Genomic DNA, 25,057 nt, shown 5'->3' on the forward strand with positions numbered 1-25,057 from the left:
ATGACCTGTATAAATGTCTTGCAATTTGTTATGTTCTAGGAAATTTCCCAGTGATGGCTATTATGCTAATCATTTATATTAGGGTACATTATCCAGTGACAAAGTACTAATCCTCTCCTGTTGATTTATCACACATAATAAAATGAAGATTTACTTGTGGCAAGACTGAAGGCAAGGCAAAAGTGGGGTAAACATATAATCCATCTGTCAGACAAATGTACATATTATTATAGTATAGTAGGTAGAGGTTACGACAAACATGGTGCCACTTACTCCCAGAGAAAGAAAAGGATCAGACAGGTGAAATCTCCCCTGTCCACACTGAGTTTTCCCTGACAGCAGTGCTTGAAGGATTGTCTGGTAGCTCTCGTAGACATTAGACTGATGCTAACCTTAACTGTAATTATGTAGGATTAGTATTTTACATACATATATATATATATATATATATATATATTCCAACCAGAGGCAGACATAACATACTGTATGTGCAACCTGTACAGCTGCACACGGGCCCAAAATTGGGTGGCCCATTGTCAGCTCAAAGGGGTTGCCCAGGATTTAGATATTGATGGCCTATCCTCAGGATAGGTCATCAATATCTGACCTCCTGTGAGTGCTGTGGCCTCCTCACAACTTACCAAGCATAATGCTGTACCTTGTATAGCGGTTGTGCTCGGTATTGCAGCTCAAGCCAAATGACTGTGCCTAGGCCAAGTAACCAATTAACTTGATGTCACTGGCCTAGGAAGAGGCAGCAGCACCAGTCACTCCACTCCTGGAAGCACCAGGATTTGGATCCTACTGAGCAGATATTGATGACTTATCCTGAGGTTAGGCCATCAACATAAAAATCCTGGATAGCCCCTTTTAAAGCTGAGTTCTGATGACTTTTAAATTGTATGTAATGGAGTGAATTAAATTTCATTCTCAGGTATTTGTAGATTGCTAGAGAGACATTATGAGGTGCTTTATACTGAGCAGTTTAAGCTGAAGGGGCCATATGCCGGTCTTGCACGGGGGCCCTCTTCTGTCCTTGTCCACCCCTGGTTACAACATGTTCCATGTTACAACAGTTTGGGGTGCAATCTAGTTATCTACGTGTAGTTGAATAGAAGGTAATTTCCATTTATACTGTTGAGAACTAGGACTTTCATCCCTGGCCACCTAGTGCTGCTTCTGTCTTTGGCAGTGCTGTGGTAATATTCTTTGCTACGTTATCACAATGAGGACAAGGTAGGTAATAAGCTAAGTTCTCTTGCACACATTGCCTGCCAGTCTCACCACACATACATATTGTTTACCTGTCAAACACACTCTCATACACACGTCATCATTCCACACAGACTGAGTGCCATACACCCTCTCACCACACATCACAGTATTTTCCTGGGTTCATCAGGGTCCCTTTGGGACAGTTGAAATGTTCGGTAAAGTCCCTTGAATTTGACAGGGTCCCAATAACTCGAAATTTGGCTGGACTATGAGGATCTGTAACTAGCCCTTCATGGCTACTCTCGGGGGTTCGCACAGAACACCACACCTGCAAGAGAGTAAAGTAGCTTAGTTATCGGAAAATATTCTGCTTTAGAGTGGTAGGGTTGATAAGACGTTGTGCTATCAAAACTGCTCAGTTTATGTGGACGTCACCTGTGCAAATCCAACAAAGAAAAGCTGATGGTTGGTCAGTCCCACTGCAGGCAATCGTTTTTCTTCACCATGTTTCTGTAACCAGGATTTGTATGCCTGAAACAATGGAAATAAGAACTAGTTTGCTAATTTGCATACCGTTTTTCCAGAAGATCATTGCATGGCCTATAAGACTCCTTACGACTACTAGATGCTCACCATAAGGAGAAACAGCATCCCCAAATCCTGACCTAGGCCTCTCAAAACAACTCAAAACAGCTGTCTGCAGATGAGGTACTGGCTTAGGCCTGTTTCACACTTCTGGCAGAGGACAGCCTGCCGGAGCTCTCTGGATCTGGCTTTGCTGGATGTTACTGGAATGCCCGCCGACCCCATTATAATTGGGTCCAGTGGAGATCTGGCTGCTATCCAGAAAATATGCCGGGATTCGGCTAGACAAATACTGCTGCACACAGTCTGATGGAACCACTGCTGGTGGTGTGAAACAGACCTCAGCTATAATCCTCAGTTATGTTTCAATGTTTTGGCGTATATCTGCTGCAGAATTTTATGCAAAGTTTAATTGCGCCACTTTTAACTTGCTCACACCAGGTTTAAAAAAGGAGGCGTGGTGTGGGCAGGGAAAAGGGCGGGCTGGCCTGTCTTATTTATCATTTTCTACACCTGTTTTAGACGTAGAAAATGGACTAAATCTACACCAGCAAGGGAGCTGGCGTACATTTAGACAGGCAGTGGATATGCCGAAGTTATGTAAAGGCCAGCGCCTCTACATAACTTAGGCGCAGCCACAGCCAGAGCAAAGAGATATTCTGTTCTTAATAAATGACCCCCAATCTTTCTATGCTCCCTTTAAAGATCAGATAGAGTGCACATAAATTGAAGTAATTATGCTGCTGTTCAATCACAGCCTATCGGTAAGAAACCTTTCTTCATAGTGTATCAGGGGCGGACTGGGAACTTAAAGAGGACCTTTCACCACTCCTGACATGTCTGTTTTAATAGCTTCAGGCATTCCCTGCGTACTAACAATTCTGGAGCATCTATTCTTATGTCTGTATGTTGTGCCATTCCCTCTATTATTTCTACCAGAAGTTATGAATAGCTAGCAGTCTGCAGTAAGGGTACAGAGGGGAGGTAACTAGTTGGGGGGGTGTACCTGCACAGTCTGAAAATGTCAGCACTGATTGGATAGAGTGGGTCTGAGCAGGTACACCCCCCCCCCCCCCAACTTGTTACCTCCCCTCTGTACCCTTACTGAAAGCTAATAGCAATTTATTCATAACTTCTAGCAGGAATAATAAAGGAATGGCACAACATACAGACATAAGAATAGATGTTCCAGAATTGTTATTACATGGGAAATGCATGAAGCTATTAAAACAGACATGTCAGAAGCGCTGAAAGGTCCTCTTTAACCCTTTCATGACCAAGGGTCATTGATGCCCTAATGTCCAGGTCAAAATTTACAAATCTGACATGCGTCACTTTATGTGGTAATAGCTTTGGAACACTTTTACTTATCCAAACCATTCTGAGATTGTTTTCTCGTGACATATTGTACTTCATGATAGTCATATATTTGAGTCAATATATCTCACCTTTATTTATGAAAAAATCCAAAATGTACCCAAAATTTTTAAAAATTCACAATTTTCCAAATTTCTATTTCTCTGCTTTTAAAACAGAAAGTGATACCTCATAAAATATTTATTATTTAACATTCCCCATATGTCTACTTTATGTTGGCATCATTTTGGAAATGTCATTTTATTTTTTTAGGACGTTAGAAGGCTTAGAAGTAGGGGTGCACCGAAATGAAAATTCTGGTCCGAAACCGAAACCGAAAATTCAGGATGCCCTTGACCGAAAACCGAAACCGAAACCGAAACTGCCTTTTTGCCCAAATACTTTTAAAATACTTTTTTTTTAATGATTTTATTAATAATTCTTTTTCATGAATGAAATTCATCTGTGGGTGGCGCTGTTATGGAGAGGGGGATCTGTGGGTGGCGCTGTTATGGAGAAGGGGATCTGTGGGTGGCGCTGTTATGGAGAGGGGGATCTGTGGGTGGCGCTGTTATGGAGAGGGGGATCTGTGGGTGGCGCTGTTATGGAAAGGGGGATCTGTGGGTGGCGCTATGGAGAGGGGGATCTGTGGGTGGCGCTATGGAGAGGGGGATCTGTGGGTGGCGCTGTTATGGAGAGGGGGATCTGTGGGTGGCGCTGTTATGGAGAGGGGGATCTGTGGGTGGCGCTGTTATGGAGAGGGGGATCTGTGGGTGGCGCTGTTATGGAGAGGGGGATCTGTGGGTGGCGCTGTTATGGAGAGGGGGATCTGTGGGTGGCGCTGTTATGGAGAGGGGGATCTGTGGGTGGCGCTGTTATGGAGAGGGGGATCTGTGGGTGGCGCTGTTATGGAGAGGGGGATCTGTGGGTGGCGCTGTTATGGAGAGGGGGATCTGTGGGTGGCGCTGTTATGGAGAGGGGGATCTGTGGGTGGCGCTGTTATGGAAAGGGGGATCTGTGGGTGGCGCTATGGAGAGGGGGATCTGTGGGTGGCGCTATGGAGAGGGGGATCTGTGGGTGGCGCTGTTATGGAGAGGGGGATCTGTGGGTGGCGCTGTTATGGAGAGGGGGATCTGTGGGTGGCGCTGTTATGGAGAGGGGGATCTGTGGGTGGCGCTGTTATGGAGAGGGGGATCTGTGGGTGGCGCTGTTATGGAGAGGGGGATCTGTGGGTGGCGCTGTTATGGAGAGGGGGATCTGTGGGTGGCGCTGTTATGGAGAGGGTAATCTGTGGGTGGCGCTGTTATGGAGAGGGGGATCTGTGGGTGGCGCTGTTATGGAGAGGGGGATCTGTGGGTGGCGCTGTTATGGAGAGGGGGATCTGTGGGTGGCGCTGTTATGGAGAGGGGGATCTGTGGGTGGCGCTGTTATGGAGAGGGGGATCTGTGGGTGGCGCTGTTATGGAAAGGGGGATCTGTGGGTGGCGCTATGGAGAGGGGGATCTGTGGGTGGCGCTATGGAGAGGGGGATCTGTGGGTGGCGCTGTTATGGAGAGGGGGATCTGTGGGTGGCGCTGTTATGGAGAGGGGGATCTGTGGGTGGCGCTGTTATGGAGAGGGGGATCTGTGGGTGGCGCTGTTATGGAGAGGGGGATCTGTGGGTGGCGCTGTTATGGAGAGGGGGATCTGTGGGTGGCGCTGTTATGGAGAGGGGGATCTGTGGGTGGCGCTGTTATGGAGAGGGTAATCTGTGGGTGGCGCTGTTATGGAGAGGGGGATCTGTGGGTGGCGCTGTTATGGAGAGGGGGATCTGTGGGTGGCGCTGTTATGGAGAGGGGGATCTGTGGGTGGCGCTGTTATGGAGAGGGGGATCTGTGGGTGGCGCTGTTATGGAGAGGGGGATCTGTGCACTGTTATGGGCATAACAGTGCACAGATCCCTTTCCCCATAACAGTGCACAGATCCCTTTCCCCATAACAGTGCACAGATCCCCCCTCCCCATAGCAGTGCACAGATCCCCCCTCCCCATAGCAGTGCCATAGACCGATCCCCCTACCCATAACAGCCCCGGCCCTGCTGCTCACAGCATCACTCACTGCATCTTTATTTTACCTTACAATCGTGAGGCTCCAGTAACTAACAACTCTGCAGGCAGAGCGGAGGGCGGCGTAACGTCACTTACTCACGTGACGCACCTGCTCCGCCCACTTTATGAATGAAGGAGGCGGAGCAGGCGCGTCACGTGAGTAAGTGACGTTACGCCGGCCTCCGCTCTGCCTGCAGAGTTGTTAGTTACTGGAGCCTCACGATTGTAAGGTAAAATAAAGATGCAGTGACAAAGTAAACCGCCCGCCTGGCGCCCGCCCGCAGATGGTGGGTGACAAATCCCACACCCCATATTTTCGGCCGATATGTAACAATATCGGCCGAAGTGGATTAGGTGCATTTTCGGCCGATATTTTCGGCTGCCGAAATTTCGGTGCACCCCTACTTAGAAGTTTAGAAGCAATTCTTCAAATTTTTAAGAAAATTTCCAAAACCCACTTTATAAGGACCAGTTCAGGTCTGAAGTCACTTTGTGGGGCCTACATAGTGGATACCCCCATAAATGACCCCATTGCAGAAACTACACCCCTCAAGTTACTCAAAACTGATTTTACAAACTTTTTTTAACCCTTTAGGTGTTCCACAAGAATTAAAGGAAAATGGAGATGAAATTTCTAAATTTCACATTTTTGGCAGATTTTCCATTTTATTGCATTTTTTTATTTAACACATTGAGGGTTAACAGCCAAACAAAACTCTATATTTATTACCCTGATTCCGCGGTTTACAGAAACACCCCACATGTGGTCGTAAACTGCTGTACGGGCACACGGCAGGGTGCAGAAGGAAAAGAGAGCCATACGGTTTTTGGAAGGCAGATTTTGCTGGATTGGTTTTCTGAACGCCATATGTTTTTTATTTTTCTGCCGATCGTCTTGTGCAAGGGCTCGTTTTTTGCAGAAAGTGTTGAGGTTTTAATTGGTACCATTTTTGGGTACATAGGATTTTTTGATCATTCATTATTACACTTTATGTGGCAAGGTGACCAAAAAATTGGCTGTTTTGGAACAGCTTTCATTTATTTATTTTTACAGCGTTCATCTGAGGAGTTAGGTCATGTGATAGTTTTATAGAGAAGATCGTTACGGACGTGGCAATACCTAATATGTATACTTTTTCTTATTTATTTAAGTTTTACACAATAATAGCATTTCTGAAACCAAAAATATTATGTTTTAGTGTCTCCATAGTCTGAGAGCCATAGCTTTTATATTTTTTGGGCGATTGTCTTAAATAGGGTATCATGTTTTGCGGGATGAGGTGACGGTTTAATTGGTACTATTTTGGGGGTCATAAGCCTTTTTTATCGCTTGCTGTTGCACTATTTGTGATGTAAGGTGACAAAAATAACTTTTTTTGGCACAGTTTTTTTTTTATTTTTTTTAATAGTGTTTATCGGACGGGGTCTATCATGTGATATATTTATAGAGACGGTCGTTACGGACGCGGTGACACCTAATATGTGTATTTTATTTTTTCATTTTTTTATAGGAAAAGGCAATTTCTTTTTTTAATTTACATTTTTATTTATTTATTTATTTTTCATTTTTATTATTTTCACTTTCCTTTTTTATCAAGTCCCTCTTGGATCATGAAGATCCAATGGGGCTGATGGCTGTACTATACTTTGCAATGCTCTTGCATTGCAAAGTATAATACTATTAGATGCCCTGTAGGTGGCAGCACCGGATGCCTTTGCCATGGCAACCGGACGCCTTAGCAAAGCGTCCGGTTGCCATGACAACCATCGGGCGCTGCTATCAGCGCTGCAGCCCCGATGGTTCAGAGAGGGAGCTCCCTCCCTCTATTAACCCCATGGATGCTGCAACCGCGGCATCTATGGGGTTACAGCAGAGTGTCAGCATAGAGCTGACAATCGCTGCTGATGGCGGCGGCTCAGGAATGGAGCCGCCGCCATCACACACAGCGGGGGCACAGGATCGGGGGCAGCGCTGGATGGGGGGGGGGTTTGGGGTACGGCGGCTAACCTTGAGGGTGAGGGAGGCTGGGGCAGGAGGGGCGGGGAGACAGCATGGGGCGGACCGCATCAGGGAGGGACTACATGAATATGGATCGGGCGGGGGAACTACTTCATCAGGGGCAGGCGCGCACAGGGGAGTGTTGGAGGAGCACAGATCGGGGGGCACAGGAAGGGGGCACAGATTGGGGGCCACAGAGACACTACCTGATTTCAGGCTGTGATCTGCAGAGCGCAGATCAGAGCCTGAAACCGGCATTTTTTCCACTGCCGCGATCCGATTGGTTAGTCTGCACAGACTAACCAATCGGATCGATTGTCGGCAAGGGGCCACTCTGATTGGCCCCTTGCCGACATTACTGAACTGTATGCTGTCCGTGACAGCAGCAGGACAGGGGCAGAAGCTTTAATCCAAGCGCTTTGCAGCGCTTGGATTAAAGAACTGTCTTGACGTTTATAGACGTGATAGCTGCACGGGGCATGTGCAGCTATCACGTATATATACAGATTGCAGTCTGGAAAAGGTTAAAGTGGCCCTGGAAAAAAAAAAAACTAGAAGTGTCCCCAATGTTGTAGGCAGGTCCAAATTAACAGAAGGTGGGGCAACACAAATAGGCAGAACCAACACAGGCCACAAGTAGGCAGAGACAACAGAAGTAGGCGGTGCAAGCAATACTGTAGTTCAGCACAAAATACCACCGTACAGCAAAACCAAATACCACAATGCAACATAAAATACTGCCCAATCACTATTATGTACCTGGCCAGTGGCAATGAGGAGGGCTTGGGTGGGCCCCTAGCATGGGTCACTCTATGGCAATATTATTCAGTCATTATTTGAAGCCATTATTCATTCCCTGTATGACGGTATTACTTTATGTATGTCTAATGTATGAATTATATATTGAGGTATTATTTGTGCCCTTTACGGGGGTATTTTTGGGGTATTGTATGGCAGTACCACTTGGTAATGGGGGGATAGACAGGGCCTTTTAATTCTTACCTTAAAATAAGTAAAATCTGCAGCACTCAACCTAGCACAAATATTTTACATTCTAGCACTTACATGGTATGCTGCCTTTAAGCCACCGTTGTCAGCGATGTTCTCCCCAAGTGTTTGGCGTCCATTGACCTTTTCTCCGTTCACACTGTAAGCATTATATTGACTAACCATGCACTCAGTACGATTTTTAAATGCCTCCAGAGATGTGTTTTGCCACCAAGGACGTAGATTACCATCCTCATCATATTCCCGGCCTGTAATACACAGCATATTTAAGCACACAGCAAAGGCCTGTGTAACCTTTTGTTCCATATAACTCAGGCATGAACAAGGTTGGGTAAAAAATGTCACCATATAATAATGACCAATACATAATGCACATTTTTATCAGCCAGATGATTTGAGGGTACATCCACAAAGGTCGGACATGCTGCAGATTTGCAGTACCAGCAAAGTGGATGAGAGTCTAAGAAAAAGAATCCCAGATTGACCTGCAGTGCGGATTTTAAATCCACAGCATGTCAATTTTTAGTGCGTATTTCGACCTAGGATTTTACCCTTTGCAACAGATTTGCAGTGGAAATTCTACTGAGGAATTGCAACACCATCTGCCCCGTGTGGCTGTACCCTTAGGCCTTCAATCTGACATTCAGACCAGAATAAGGCCCCTTGCAGATGAGCGTGAGTGGAATAGGTCTGGATGCGTTGCGGATGTGTTCAGTGAAAAATGCGCAATTTCGCAAGCAAGTTCATTGAGTTTTGTCTGCGATCACGTTCAGCTCAGTTTTTATCGCGCAGGTGCAATGCGATTTAATGCGTTTTGCACATGCATGATAAAAAAACCTGAATGTTTACAAACAACATCTCTTAGCAACCATCAGTGAAAAACGCATCACATCTGCACTTGCTTGCGGATGCAATGCAATTTTCACGCAGTCCCATTCACTTCTATGGGGGCAGCGTTGCGTGAAAATCGCAGAATATAGAACATGCTGCGATTTTCACGCAACGCACAAGCGATGAGTAAAAACCAACGCTCATGTACACAGACCCATTTAAACGAATGGGTCCGGATTCCATGCGGGCACAATGCGTTTGCAGACTGGCCCACAGGGTACAGGTGAATCCCCGGTGGGCCTCTGACCAAGGTGGGCCCCTACTCCCCCACCCCCTGCACAAGTGGCACATAAAAAAGCAGACTTACTGCACTACATACATATATTTAATGTACAGCACCTCAACCAGCCTATGTTCATATAAAAAAATGTGATAGATTATTAAAGAAACTCCCCAGTTTATTATTATAGACACAATCAGATAGCTGAGATGACTTCTAGGTATAGAGGAAATCTGCCAGTATCCTTTTTTCCCCAGGACCTACCTTCTCAAAGGTGCTGCAGGGACCCCCATATTCAATCATCTGGAAGCATCTTGCTGCTGTTTGGGCAGGTAATTTTTGAATGTATCTGTACGGTGGACCGCCTAAATACATTTTACTGGTTGGCCCTAGGCACCCCAGTCCGACACTGTTTAGTACACAGCCAATGCTATAAAACTGAAAAATGGCCCTGGTATGCCTTTAAAGTAAATCTCCAGTTATGTTCTCAGCTGCAGGGATGTTTCTCAGGGTGTACATTTAAGTAGCAGATATTACTGTAGTCTGTGTCTATTTTCTGTCTCAATTAGAAGCTAGCCATAGCCATAAGGTTCATGCTGTTGAATAATGTGAATTGATTTAGAATCAAGTGACATTTGCCACTGGGCAAACCAGGATCGGACATGTTGGATTTCAACCTGTCCTAGCATATTGTTTTCTTCAATATGCTTTTAGCCTGGCATGTAGAGAAGTGCCTTCTATGTGAGTGCAAAGAAATTAAGCATACAGACTAAAGTGTGTAACAAAAGACCGTTCTATATTGCTTCCAAAATAGCCAAAGGTAAGTTTCTCTATGCAAGTCTATGGGACTCACATTGAGGCTTTCATAGACTTGCAGAGAGAGATTTACTTCATGCTGACACAACAGATGCTGTAGGACTCCGGTGGTCAGACTGAACGTTATGTGATGCAGCAGCGGCCCGTAGCGGTCTTTGTTGTCTTTCAATAAAGTGGCAGTAATGTGTTTCACTAGAGTACGCCATCCCTCGTCTAGTTTATAAATAAGATTCCTCAGTGGTTGATACCTTTTAATGGCTAACTGAAAAGATGATGACAAAATTGCAAGCTTTCGAGGCTACATTGTCTGTATCTGAGATGCCTGAATAACAGGCCTGAGTCGTCCCGAAAGCTTGCAATTTTGTCATCATCTTTTCAGTTAGCCATTAAAAGGTATCAACCACAGGAATCTACCCCGGTCCAAATATATTTTTTTACTGCTGCCACCAGAGGGATCAATCATCTTACATCAATTAGGGATCCATTAAAACCATATATTATATAAAGACCTGGTCCATAGTAAAAAAAATATGTTTAGAAACTGGTTCATGCATACTGTAGTATACATTAATAATGTGATTCTTGTCAGAGGTGCACTTTAACCACTTCAGCCCCCAGTGCTTAAACACCCTGAAAGACCAGGCCACTTTTTACACTTCTGACCTACACTACTTTCACCGTTTATTGCTCGGTCATGCAACTTACCACCCAAATGAATTTTACCTCCTTTTCTTCTCACTAATAGAGCTTTCATTTGGTGGTATTTCATTGCTGCTGACATTTTTACTTTTTTTGTTATTAATCGAAATTTAACGATTTTTTTGCAAAAAAATGACATTTTTCACTTTCAGTTGTAAAATTTTGCAAAAAAAACGACATCCATATAGAAATTTTGCTCTAAATTTATAGTTCTACATGTCTTTGATAAAAAAAAAATGTTTGGGTAAAAAAAAAATGGTTTGGGTAAAAGTTATAGCGTTTACAAACTATGGTACAAAAATGTGAATTTCCGCTTTTTGAAGCAGCTCTGACTTTCTGAGCACCTGTCATGTTTCCTGAGGTTCTACAATGCCCAGACAGTACAAACACCCCACAAATGACCCCATTTCTGAAAGTACACACCCTAAGGTATTCGCTGATGGGCATAGTGAGTTCATAGAACTTTTTATTTTTTGTCACAAGTTAGCGGAAAATTATGATTTTTTTTTTTTTTTTTTCTTACAAAGTCTCATATTCCACTAACTTGTGACAAAAAATAAAAACTTCCATGAACTCACTATGCCCATCAGCGAATACCTTGGGGTCTCTTCTTTCCAAAATGGGGTCACTTGTGGGGTAGTTATACTGCCCTGGCATTCTAGGGGCCCAAATGTGTGGTAAGGAGTTTGAAATCAAATTCTGTAAAAAATGACCTGTGAAATCCGAAAGGTGCTCTTTGGAATATGGGCCCCTTTGCCCACCTAGGCTGCAAAAAAGTGTCACACATCTGATATCTCCGTACTCAGGAGAAGGTGGGGAATGTGTTTTGGGGTGTCATTTTATATATACCCATGCTGGGTGAGAGAAATATCTTGGCAAAAGACAACTTTTCCCATTTTTTTATACAAAGTTGTCATTTGACCAAGATATTTATCTCACCCAGCATGGGTATATGTAAAAAGACACCCCAAAACACATTCCTCAACTTCTCCTGAGTACGGGGATACCAGATGTGTGACACTTTTTTGCAGCCTAGGTGGGCAAAGGGGCCCATATTCCAAAGAGCACCTTTCGGATTTCACTCCTCATTTTTTCCTGAATTTGATTTCAAACTCCTTACCACACATTTGGGCCCCTAGAATACCAGGGCAGTATAACTACCCCACAAGTGACCCCATTTTGGAAAGAAGACACCCCAAGGTATTCCGTGAGGGGCATGGCGAGTTCCTAGAATTTTTTATTTTTTGTCACAAGTTAGTGGAAAATGATGATTTTTTTTTTTTTTTTTTTCATACAAAGTCTCATATTCCACAAACTTGTGACAAAAAATAAAAACTTCCATGAACTCACTATGCCCATCAGCGAATACCTTGGGGTCTCTTCTTTCCAAAATGGGGTCACTTGTGGGGTAGTTATACTGCCCTGGCATTCTAGGGGCCCAAATGTGTGGTAAGTAGGTAAATGACCTGTGAAATCCGAAAGGTGCTCTTTGGAATGTGGGCCCCTTTGCCCACCTAGGCTGCAAAAAAGTGTCACACATCTGGTATCTCTGTATTCAGGAGAAGTTGAGGAATGTGTTTTGGGGTGTCTTTTTACATATACCCATGCTGGGTAAGATAAATATCTTGGTCAAATGCCAACTTTGTATAAAAAAATGGGAAAAGTTGTCTTTTGCCAAGATATTTCTCTCACCCAGCATGGGTATATGTAAAATGACACCCCAAAACACATTCCCCAACTTCTCCCGATTACGGAGATACCAGATGTGTGACACTTTTTTGCAGCCTAGGTGGGCAAAGGGGCCCATATTCAAAAGAGCACCTTTCGGATTTCACAGGTCATTTTTTACAGAATTTGATTTCAAACTCCTTACCACACATTTGGGCCCCTAGAATGCCAGGGCAGTATAACTACCCCACAAGTGACCCCATTTTGGAAAGAAGAGACCCCAAGGTATTCGCTGATGGGCATAGTGAGTTCATGGAAGTTTTTATTTTTTGTCACAAGTTTGTGGAATATGAGACTTTGTATGAAAAAAAAAAAAAAAAAAATCATCATTTTCCACTAACTTGTGACAAAAAATAAAAAATTCTAGGAACTCGCCATGCCCCTCACGGAATACCTTGGGGTGTCTTCTTTCCAAAATGGGGTCACTTGTGGGGTAGTTATACTGCCCTGGCATTTTCCAGGGGCCCTAATGTGTGGTAAGTAGGTAAATGACTTGTGAAATCCTAAAGGTGCTCTTTGGAATATGGGCCCCTTTGCCCACCTAGGCTGCAAAAAAGTGTCACACATGTGGTATCGCCGTATTCAGGAGAAGTTGGGGAATGTGTTTTGGGGTGTCATTTTACATATACCCATGCTGGGTGAGAGAAATATCTTGGCAAAAGACAACTTTTCCCATTTTTTTTATACAAAGTTGGCATTTGACCAAGATATTTCTCTCACCCAGCATGGGTAAATGTAAAATGACACCCCAAAACACATTCCCCAACTTCTCCTGAGTACGGCGATACCAGATGTGTGACACTTTTTTGCAGCCTAGATGCGCAAAGGTGCCCAAATTCCTTTTAGGAGGGCATTTTTAGACATTTGGATACCAGACTTCTTCTCACGCTTTGGGGCCCCTAGAATGCCAGGGCAGTATAAATACCCCACATGTGACCCCATTTTGGAAAGAAGACACCCCAAGGTATTCAATGAGGGGCATGGCGAGTTCATAGAAATTTTTTTTTTTTGGCACAAGTTAGCGGAAATTGATATTTTTAATTTTTTTCTCACAAAGTCTCCCGTTCCGCTAACTTGGGACAAAAATTTCAATCTTTCATGGACTCAATATGCCCCTCACGGAATACCTGGGGGTGTCTTCTTTCCGAAATGGGGTCACATGTGGGGTATTTATACTGCCCTGGCATTCTAGGGGCCCTAAAGCGTGAGAAGAAGTCTGGAATATAAATGTCTAAAAAATTTTACGCATTTGGATTCCGTGAGGGGTATGGTGAGTTCATGTGAGATTTTATTTTTTGACACAAGTTAGTGGAATATGAGACTTTGTAAGAAAAAAAAAAAAAAATTCCGCTAACTTGGGCCAAAAAAATGTCTGAATGGAGCCTTACAGGGGGGTGATCAATGACAGGGGGGTTGATCAATGACAGGGGGGTTGATCATCGACAGGGGGGTTGATCATCGACAGGGGGGTTGATCAATGACAGGGGGGTGATCAGGGAGTCTATATGGGGTGATCACCACAGTCATTGATCACGCCCCTGTAAGGCTTCATTCAGACATCCGGATGCGTTTTGCGGATCCGATCCATCTATCAGTGGATCCGTAAAAATCATGCGGACGTCTGAATGGAGCTTTACAGGGGGGTAATCAATGACAGGGGGGTAATCAATGACAGGGGGGTGATCAGGGAGTCTATATGGGGTGATCACCACAGTCATTGATCACGCCCCTGTAAGGCTTCATTCAGACGTCCAGATGCGTTTTGCGGATCCGATCCATCTATCAGTGCATCCGTAAAAATCATGCGGACATCTGAATGGAGCTTTACAGGGGGGTAATCAATGACAGGGGGGTGATCAGGGAGTCTATATGGGGTGATCACCACAGTCATTGATCATGCCCCTGTAAGGCTTCATTCAGACGTCCGGATGCGTTTTGCGGATCGGATCCATCTATCAGTGCATCCGTAAAAATCATGCGGACATCTGAATGGAGCTTTACAGGGGGGTGATCAGGGAGTCTATATGGGGTGATCACCACAGTCATTGATCATGCCCCTGTAAGGCTTCATTCAGACGTCCGGATGCGTTTTGCGGATCGGATCCATCTATCAGTGCATCCGTAAAAATCATGCGGACATCTGAATGGAGCTTTACAGGGGGGTGATCAGGGAGTCTATATGGGGTGATCACCACAGTCATTGATCATGCCCCTGTAAGGCTTCATTCAGACGTCCGGATGCGTTTTGCGGATCGGATCCATCTATCAGTGCATCCGTAAAAATCATGCGGACATCTGAATGGAGCTTTACAGGGGGGTGATCAGGGAGTCTATATGGGGTGATCACCACAGTCATTGATCACGCCCCTGTAAGGCTTCATTCAGACGTCCGGATGCGTTTTGCGGATCCGATCCATCTATCAGTGGATCCGTAAAAATCATGCAGACGTCTGAATGGAGCTTTACAGGGGGTTGATCAATGACAGGGGTGTAATCAATGACAGGGGGGGTGATCAGGGAGTCTATATGGGGTGATAACCACAGTCATTGATCACGCCCCTGTAAGGCTTCATTCAGACGTCCGGATGCGTTTTGCGGATCCGATCCATCTATCAGTGGATCCGTAAAAATCATGCGGACATCTGAATGGAGCTTTACAGGGGGGTAATCAATGACAGGGGGGTGATCAATGACAGGGGGGTGATCAGGGAGTCTATATGGGGTGATCAGGGGTGATCAGGGGCTAATAAGGGGTTAATAAGTGACGGGGGGGGGGGGGTGTAGTGTAGTGTAGTGGTGCTTGGTGGGACTTTACTGAGCTACCTGTGTCCTCTGGTGGTCGATCCAAACAAATGGGACCACCAGAGGACCAGGTAGCAGGTATATTAGACGCTGTTATCAAAACAGCGTCTAATATACCTGTTAGGGGTTAAAAAAAACACATCTCCAGCCTGCCAGCGAACGATCGCCGCTGGCAGGCTGGAGATCAACTCTCTTACCTTCCGTTCCTGTGAGCGCGCGCGCCTGTGTGCGCGCGTTCACAGGAAATCTCGGCCATCGCGAGATGACGCATATATGCGTGACTCTGCGCAGGGCTGCCACCTCCGGAACGCGATCCTGCGTTAGGCGGTCCGGAGGTGGTTAAAGGGGTACTCCATTTTATTTATATCAGATCGGTGGGCGTCTGACTCCCGGCACCCCCACTGATCAGCTGTTTAAATAGAAGGCCATTTCACCTACAAACGCTGCCTTCTCTTCAATGTTAACCTGCTCGCCGTCGCAACCGCAGTAGAGAGCGGGTGTAATTACATCTCATCCGTCCCATTCACCTTTATGGGACTGCTCCTTCCTATACACTTGAATAGGAAGGAGCCATCCCAAAGAAGTGAATGGGATAGCTTACTTGTAATTACACCCGCTCACTGCTGAGGTTGGGACAGCGAGAATGTAAACAATGAAAAATTGGTAGCTGATTGGTGGGCGTGTCGGGAGTCAGACCCTGCCGATCTGATATTGATGACGTATCCCGAGAATAGGTCATCAATATTAAAAAAGTGGAGAACCCCTTTAAAGGGAATTTGTCACCGACAACCTCCCTATCCAACGGTTTTTATAAACACATGATTCACATAATTAAAAACGCTGTTTTTCTTTTGTTGATCCAAGGCTCCGTTCCCAAGTTATGACACTTTTTCTTAATATGCAAATTAGGCATTTGGTGCAACGAAGATGCCACCATTGCTCTTGTTGCACCCAAGCTGCATGGAGGTTCTGTGGCCAGCCCCTCACTCACTGCTTTGCCACTGCCTGGTCCTGTCAATTAAAGCAGTGAGGCAGCAAGGGATGGCCACAGAAAAGAGTGGCACTTGGGTGCAACAAGAGTAATAGTGTCGCCCTCATTGCACCAAAGACCTAATTTGCATATTAAGAAAAAGTGTCATAAATTGTGAATGCAGCCTCGGATCAGCTAAAGAAAAACAGCATTTTAATCAGGTGACCCACAGCTATGTGTCTATGCAAACAGCTTGAGACCGCTTGCTGGTGACAGATTCCCTTTAATACTATGCAGAACAGCATTGGCTTTCCCAATCTACGGTCTTGCCTTTTTTATATCTTGAAACATATTAAACAATAAAGAACATTTTCATACAACTTAACTAAACCTCTACTCAGATATATAAAGCTTTTGACCAAGTAACTATGTAACAAACCTTGATCATCAAATGCATGCGTCAGTTCATGTCCCATGACTACCCCAATACCCCCGAAATTTAAAGCCCTGAAGAAAAAAGAGAAGAAAAGTAAGAGTGAGAGAAGACATTGAGGGAAGATGTCATTATTTTTAAAGAATGACTGATGAATGCAGAATTGACACATAATGATTACATAGGTGCTATACCTACTTATATTACTTTATTTTAGGAGGACCTGAAAAAATTTGGTTTCGCAGTATACACTGCGTGCAGAATTATTAGGCAAATGAGTATTTTGACCACATCATCCTCTTTATGCATGTTGTCTTACTCCAAGCTGTATAGGCTCGAAAGCCTACTACCAATTAAGCATATTAGGTGATGTGCATCTCTGTAATGAGAAGGGGTGTGGTCTAATGACATCAACACCCTATATTAGGTGTGCATAATTATTAGGCAACTTCCTTTCCTTTGGCAAAATGGGTCAAAAGAAGGACTTGACAGGCTCAGAAAAGTCAAAAATAGTGAGATATCTTGCAGAGGGATGCAGCACTTTTAAAATTGCAAAGCTTCTGAAGCATGATCATCGAACAATCAAGTGTTTCATTCAAAATAGTCAACAGGGTCGCAAGAAGCGTGTGGAAAAACCAAGGCGCAAAATAACTGCCCATGAACGGAGAAAAGTCAAGCGTGCAGCTGCCAAGATGCCACTTGCCACCAGTTTGGCCATATTTCAGAGTTGCAAAATCACTGGAGTGCCCAAAAGCACAAGGTGTGCAATACTCAGAGACATGGCCAAGGTAAGAAAGGCTGAAAGACGACCACCACTGAACAAGACACACAAGCTGAAACGTCAAGACTGGGCCAAGAAATATCTCAAGACTGATTTTTCTAAGGTTTTATGGACTGATGAAATGACACCTTCTTCAAGCAGTGGTACAGGAAGAAGTCTGCATCCTTCAAGAAAAACATGATTTTCATGCAGGACAATGCTCCATCACACGCGTCCAAGTACTCCACAGCGTGGCTGGCAAGAAAGGGTATAAAATAAGAAAATCTAATGACATGGCCTCCTTGTTCACCTGATCTGAACCCCATTGAGAACCTGTGGTCCATCATCAAATGTGAGATTTACAAGGAGGGAAAACAGTACACCTCTCTGAACAGTGTCTGGGAGGCTGTGGTTGCTGCTGCACGCAATGTTGATGGTGAACAGATCAAAACACTGACAGAATCCATGGATGGCAGGCTTTTGAGTGTCCTTCCAAAGAAAGGTGACTATATTGGTCACTGATTTGTTTTTGTTTTGTTTTTGAATGTCAGAAATGTATATTTGTGAATGTTGAGATGTTATATTGGTTTGACTGGTAAAAATAAATAATTGAAATGGGTATATATTTGTTTTTTGCTAAGTTGCCTAATAATTATGCACAGTAATAGTCACCTGCACACACAGATATCCCCCTAAAATAGCTAAAACTAAAAACAAACTAAAAACTACTTCCAAAAATATTCAGCTTTGATATAAATGAGTTTTTTGGGTTCATTGAGAACATGGTTGTTGTTCAATAATAAAATTAATCCTCAAAAATACAACTTGCCTAATAATTCTGCACTCCCTGTATACTTCATATACTGTGTATTTCATTGATGGTCTGCATGCATGATCCCTGTAAGGCCTCTTTCACACGACCGTATGGCTTTTTCAGTGTTTTGCGGTCCGTTTTAAACGGATCCGTTGTTCCATTCTTTGTTTCCGTTGTGTTTCCGTTTCCATTCCGTTTTTCCGTTCCGTTTTTCTGTATGGCATATACAGTATACAGTAATTTCATAGAAAAAATTGGGCTGGGCATAACATTTTCAATAGATGGTTCCGCAAAAAACGGAACGGATACGGAAGACATACGGATGCATTTCCGTATGCATTTGTTTTTTTTTGCGGACCCATAGACTTTAAGGGTCCATTCACACGTCCGCATTTTTTAACCGCATCCGATCCGTTTTTTTTTGCGGATTGGATGCGGAACCATTCATTTCAATGGATCCGCAAAAAAAGCGGACAGCACACCGTGTGCTGTCCGCTTCCGTATGCCCGTTCCGATGCTCCGCATAAAAATAGATCAGGTCCTATTCTAGTCCGTTAAATGCGCCCCGTTGTCTTATTGATTTCTATGGTTCCGCAAAAAAAACGGATGTCACACGGATGCTATCCGTATGTCACCCGTTTTTGCGGATCCGTTGTTATACTTTTATTATTTTTTTTTTTAAACCATTACAACTTTATTAGCATTTTTAAATGTACATCATGTTATCCGTTTTTGCGGATCCGCAAAAACGGATCACATACGGATGATATACGGAAACATTTTTGTGGAACAACGGATCCGCAAAAAACGGATCGCAATCCCGGATATAAAAATGCGGACGTGTGAATGGACCCTAATGGAGCCACGGAATGTGATTTGCGGCCAAATATAGGACATGTTCTATCTTTCAACGAAACGGAAATACGGAAACGGAATGCATACGGAGTACATTCCGTTTTTTTTGCGGAACCATTGAAATGAATGGTTCCGTATACGGAACGCAAAAAGCGGCCCGCAAAACGGAAAAAAAAAACGGTCGTGTGAAAGAGGCCTAATCCTGTGAAAATGTACACCTGTATGTCAGCTTCTGATTCCATAAACGAGTTGTCCTGAAGCGAATTTTTTTTGGCAAAGGGCTCAGAGTGGGTTAAGCTCACCAATCACCTACCAGGTCTGGACTTTCTCACCCTATCTGGATAGGAAATGCCAGGAGCTGCCCACTCAGACAATCACTAGGGCGGGTGACTGCTACTGCCATTGATAGGCTAAGCAGGTATTTTCTGTGTGTGTAGAGGGGACCAGGATGTAGAGACCAGAGGGGACCTAGTAAACGTCCGAATGGGAGAAATGGAGGATCAGTGGGGTAAGTACTGTTTTTTTTTTTTTTTTATCCACTCTGAGCTCTTTGATAAAAATGTTTCCCTGCTAGACAACCTGTGTCACGTGATGCATTTCACCACTGCGGCCAGTCATTGGCTGCAGCAGCAGCAACATGACCCACGTCAAACAGGTTGTTGACATGCGGAGAGTGGAGCGAGGCAACAGTGGCAGGGGAGCATAGGAGCCAGAACCCAGCGGCAGGGAACGGGTAAGTATGCTTCCCTCTGCACGTCTGGCCAAGTAGGGGGTCTGCTGGAAAGACCCTCGACGTTGAACAACCCTTTAAATTCATTTTGGCATATATTGTACAAAGAAAGGTCTTTTTTAAATATTTTACAATGGAGATCATAAAAACTGGTTCATGCAACCACACTACTCCATTCTGTTGCAGGAGAGCCCAGTCCACACTGAAGAGGGACGGGACTGTCTTCTCTTGGCTCAGGCGCTGCCTCTATGATATCTATGCCTTTGTTTCTTTACACAGATTTGAACCGCTTAAAAGCAAACATTTGGGTAGCATTTCCCTGCTCTGGCTAGGAGAAGCATGAAAGCTGAGCACACATACTTTGGGTGTGTGGGAGCATAGAACGGAGCCTGAAGGATGCCTGCTGGGAAGACAATCTCATTCTTGTTTGGCAAATAATAAGCGTTGACTGTCTGTGGTGTCATACTCCATCTGCAGAGAAAATCAGACACAGGGAAAAATCTCATTAGCTCGTTAGATGATTTCATACAGGTCACTGATCTATTAAATCATGGCTAATGCTTTTTAGATCCAGCAAGGGTTTATATTGTCATATTTCTTCCTTATACAATATAGTTTCAGATGAGCCAAAGCAAGCTGTTAATATTGGCTGACTATATGTCACGGGCACTGCCGCCTGTACTAGCGGCTGCTGATTCTCCTCTACAGAACAATTATACTGTTTACTTACTGCTCTCTGTTTGGAGGTTTCCTTAATTGTTCAGCCATAAGTTTAGCTGAAAAATTGTAGAAATTCAACATGTTCTGAAAGAAGGAATCCTCGGACACCTCAAACTAAAGAAAAGACACCATTTAAAAGTGATGTAGATAATAGAGAAGCAGATACAACATATACTATCTATCTATCCATCTAATATCTATCTATCTATCTATAGATTTAAAAAATGAACAGCACCCCCCAAAATTGTGAAAGTCCTTTTATTCACCCAGAATGGTTGCAGTCTATCCCATACTGCACATACGGACAGATACTATCTGCTGTTTCGTGTTATCTCTGGTTCTCCACTGTAAAAGTAAATTCCATTCTGAGTAAATGAAATGGCAACAGATCTAAGAAATCAGAGGAGTACATTAATATAATCCCCTTTTTGTAGAAATTAGAAAACCAAATTGGCTGACTACACTTAAAACATGCATGTTGTAACAGATAATCAAAACGTAACCCTTCCTCACTGAAATGCCTTTTATTTGATGTACTTTTATTCTTATATTACAATTGAAACTGAGAGATATATAAAGAAATCTTCTCTGTTTGTTCCAGCAGATCAGCCATTTTCCCCTACTTCTTTTCACTATCCTGTGTCTGGCTGTAAGGCTCCATTCACACGTCCGCAAATGGGTCCGCATGGGTGCGGACCCATTCATTTTCTATGGGGACGGAATGGATGCGGACAGCACACAGTGTGCTGTTAGCATCCGCATTTGCGGAGCGCGGCCCCGATCTTCAGGTCCGCAGCTCCGCAAAAGATAGAACATGTCCTATTCTTGTCCGCAGCTTGCGGACAAGAATAGGCATTTCTATAGGGTTGCCGGGCCGGTGTGTTGCGGATCCGCAATTTGCGGGTCCGCAACACACCACGGACGTGTGAATGGAGCCTAAGACAGCTAGCTGCAGAAGGAGCCTCTGCCTCTGTTCTGTCTGCAGTAGAGCACAAGTATTGTGAAAGGGGTTTCCAGGATTTTGATATTGATAGCCTATCCTCAGGAGAGGCCATCAGTATAAAGGAGATTAAACAGCAGTAGTAAGACATTTACTAGAGCCAGCAGCAGTATCTGTGTGTGCATCTCTCTGCTGCTGTGCCTCCAGATCAGTGTCTATTTCACTTTTCATTAACCCTCATCATAGCCATTCTGTGTTTGTTATTTAATTGCCTCTTACCCCATCATACACTTCGTCCAGTTCCTTTGTATCAAGGATAAAGTCAGGAAATCCTATCATGTCATATATAGCATCTGCCTGAAAAGAAAAATAAAGATGCATCCCTGTGCTTATATACATAACAGTCTTCACGGATGCTATGTTCACATCGACCTATATGATCCTCTCCAGAGCAAAATACTGGCATACCCGGACACTGCTGAAGCCTGCTGGATAACCATTCACTATAATAAAATCGTTGGGTTTCCGGCATAAATTCCTTCTTTCTGGCAGAAAAATACCAGTGCGTGTTTCCGGTGAGTTAGGCCTCATGCACACGACCGTTGTGTGCATTCGCTGTTCCGTTTTCCATTTTTTTTCGCGGACCCATTGACTTTCAATGGGTCCGTGAAAAAATCGGAAAATGCACCGTTTGGCTTCCGCGTCCGTGATCCGTTTTTCCAGTCCGTGAAAAAAATATGACCTGTCCTATTTTTTTCACGGACAACGGTTCACGGACCCATTCAAGTCAATGGGTCAGTGAAAAATCACGGATGCACACAAGATAGTCATCCGCGTCCGTGATCCGTGTCCGTGATCCGTGTCCGTTTTTCCTATCATTTTCAATTCAAACTTGACTTTTCACTTTTCATGTCCGTGGATCCTCCAAAATTCAAGGAAGACCCACGGATGAAAAAATGGACACGGATCATGGAACTACGGAACCCGTTTTTGCGGACCGCAAAAAAAAACGGTCGTGTGCATGAGCCCTTAAAGGGAACCTGTCACTGGGATTTTGTGTATAGAGCTGAGGACATAGGCTGCTAGATGGCCGCTAGCACATCTGCAATGTCCAGTCCCCATAGCTCTGTGTGCTTTTATTGTGTAAAAAAGAAAAATTGATTTGATACATATGCAAATTAACCTGAGATGAGTCCTGTCCCTGATTCGTCTCACGTACAGGACTCATCTCAGGTTAATTTGCATATGTATCAAATAGTTCTTTTTACACAATAAAAGCACACAGAGCTATGGGGACTGGGTATTGCGGATGTGGTAGCGGCCATCTAGCAACCCATGGCCTCAGCTCTATACACAAAATCCCGGTGACAGGTTCCATTTAAAGGGAATCTGTCACCAAGATTTCGGATTATCTGCAGTAATACATGAGTACTACTGCAGATAAGAATTCCAGATCACAAGGTTTGATTTTCCTACTGCCCCTGTTCCTCCACTGTCAGCAGATGTCCAGAAATACATTGTCAGGACTGCCATGCGTGGGCACATGTGTCTTCTCTATTATGTTAGCCTGGCACAGCAGTCTGGACTGTGTATTTCAACGCAGCTTTGAGCATTGAGCAATGGGACAAGCAGGAAGTGTCTTGGACGGCCGATGCACAGTGTGCATCAGATAGCCTGGGAAGCGGGGTGGCTCTGCTTGACAGAAGAGGTGTCCAGGAATCGGCAGATCTGCAGGAGGGCACCATTAAAGTCATCTGTTTTTCTCCTATATTATGTGAGGTTCACTTTAAGAGACACACGCCTCTTAGTAATTTGGGTTCCTCTCGTGAGAAACCTATGTCAACTAGGAGCTAGTGTAAATTTCTGTTGTGATTTCTGACAGTTTTCTGGTGTAAGTATTGTTAAATTTGTAGGCCAGCATAAGCCCCCTCTGTCTACACCCCGCCCACTTTATGAATATTTGGTAAGCGTGCTATAAAGGGAAGAAAAGTTGCACATTTGTGCACAAAAGGGGCTTAAAGAGGACCTTTCATCTGGCAAAACATTGTGAACTAAGTGTCATGATCTGTACAGCGGCGCCCAGGGATCTCACTGCACTTACTATTATCCCTGGGCGCCGCTCCGTTCTCCCGTTATGTCCTCCGGTATGTTTGGTCACTGGGTTATAGTAGGCGGAGACTTCGGGGACTTGGTTATAGTAGGCAGAGTCTGCCCTTGTTCTCCTGGGCGTCTCCTTCTCCCAGGCTGTAGCGCTGGCCAATCGCAGGAGGGCATAGCAGGAGAACGGAGCGGCGCCCAGGGATAATAGTAAGTGCAGTGAGATCCCTGGGCGCCGCTGTACAGATCATGACACTTAGTTCACAATGTTTTGCCAGATGAAAGGTCCTCTGTAAGCAAAAATCGTGACTTTTCTACACCAGAAAACTGCAGTAGAAATATTAATAGATTTCCCATGTCACTGCCCAATCAGTGCTGACATAGCCCATTTGACAAGAGGAATGGTAACACCCAATTGTCAGTTTATTCATAAATTTCTAGAAGGAATGACAGAGGAACAGCACAATGCAGAGTTCCAGGAAAAGATGTTCCAGCATTGCTAATTTATGGGGAATGCAAGTGTTTATTAAACCAGACATGTCAGGAAAGGTGACAAGTCATCTTTAATTGGATATCTTTTAAAGTAAAACACCTTCTCTTTTGCTGTTCTCTTTGTCTTTTCATCCATCCATGTTAGACCTCCTAACGTGTACTCAAAAGCTGCTCGAATCTCGGAGATCATCTGTTCTGCCTGAAAAATTGTGAAATTCAAAATACAATCAGTTTTTCACTATTTTTATGACTTGGGAATAGTTTTTTTTTATAGCGGATTATACATTATGGTACTTACAATTGTTTTACTGTTCTTATCAAACATAGATTTAACAAACAGAGATCCCAGGGCAAAACCAAGTGTATCATCTGAATTGGACAGACAGGTCTGCCAGCGAGGAGTGCAAGACTGCAATACAAAGAGAATGAGTGTCCAGGGGTGAAAAGGAGCAAAACTATATTCACAGGTTCATGACAACACATGTATCTTACCCTTAGCGTCTATTCATACCGCTGTTTATCATATGTGCAGGAACGCTCACGATACTTAAAGGGGTAGTCTCACTTCAGCAAGTGGCATTTATCATGTAGAGAAAGTTAATACAAGGGCCTTACTAATGTATTGTGATTGTCCATATTGCTTCCTTCCCTGGCTAGATAAATTTTCCCATCACATTATACACTTTTTGTCTCCGTGGTTACGACCACCCTGCAATCCATCAGTGGTGGTCGTACCTGCACACTATAGGATAAAGCACCGGCCTCTCTGGTGGCCGGGACCACAGAAGTGCACATAGGCTGGTGCTTTTCCTTATAGTGTGCAAGCACGACCACTGTTAATG

At 44.2% G+C, this 25,057-nt stretch overlaps 1 protein-coding gene across 3 annotated transcripts in view; it reads right to left on the bottom strand.

Moving 5' to 3' along the window:
* Positions 1 to 846: 846 nt before the first annotated feature.
* Positions 847 to 25,057, bottom strand: part of ECE2 (endothelin converting enzyme 2) — a 134,594-nt gene continuing 110,383 nt past the window's right edge. For all 3 annotated transcript variants that reach the window (XM_040426801.1, XM_040426800.1, XM_040426802.1), the window contains 9 exons: positions 24,514 to 24,624; positions 24,316 to 24,414; positions 21,906 to 21,983; positions 20,697 to 20,800; positions 20,327 to 20,437; positions 16,814 to 16,881; positions 8,306 to 8,496; positions 1,651 to 1,746; positions 847 to 1,543 (listed from right to left, as the gene is read on the bottom strand). In XM_040426801.1, coding sequence (XP_040282735.1) covers positions 1,367 to 1,543; positions 1,651 to 1,746; positions 8,306 to 8,496; positions 16,814 to 16,881; positions 20,327 to 20,437; positions 20,697 to 20,800; positions 21,906 to 21,983; positions 24,316 to 24,414; positions 24,514 to 24,624 — 1,035 coding nt within the window. In that variant the 3' untranslated portion in view covers positions 847 to 1,366. The remainder of the gene's footprint in view (positions 1,544 to 1,650; positions 1,747 to 8,305; positions 8,497 to 16,813; positions 16,882 to 20,326; positions 20,438 to 20,696; positions 20,801 to 21,905; positions 21,984 to 24,315; positions 24,415 to 24,513; positions 24,625 to 25,057) is intronic.

This window comes from Bufo bufo, chromosome 4 (genome assembly GCF_905171765.1).
Source record: "Bufo bufo chromosome 4, aBufBuf1.1, whole genome shotgun sequence".
Taxonomy (NCBI): domain Eukaryota; kingdom Metazoa; phylum Chordata; class Amphibia; order Anura; family Bufonidae; genus Bufo; species Bufo bufo.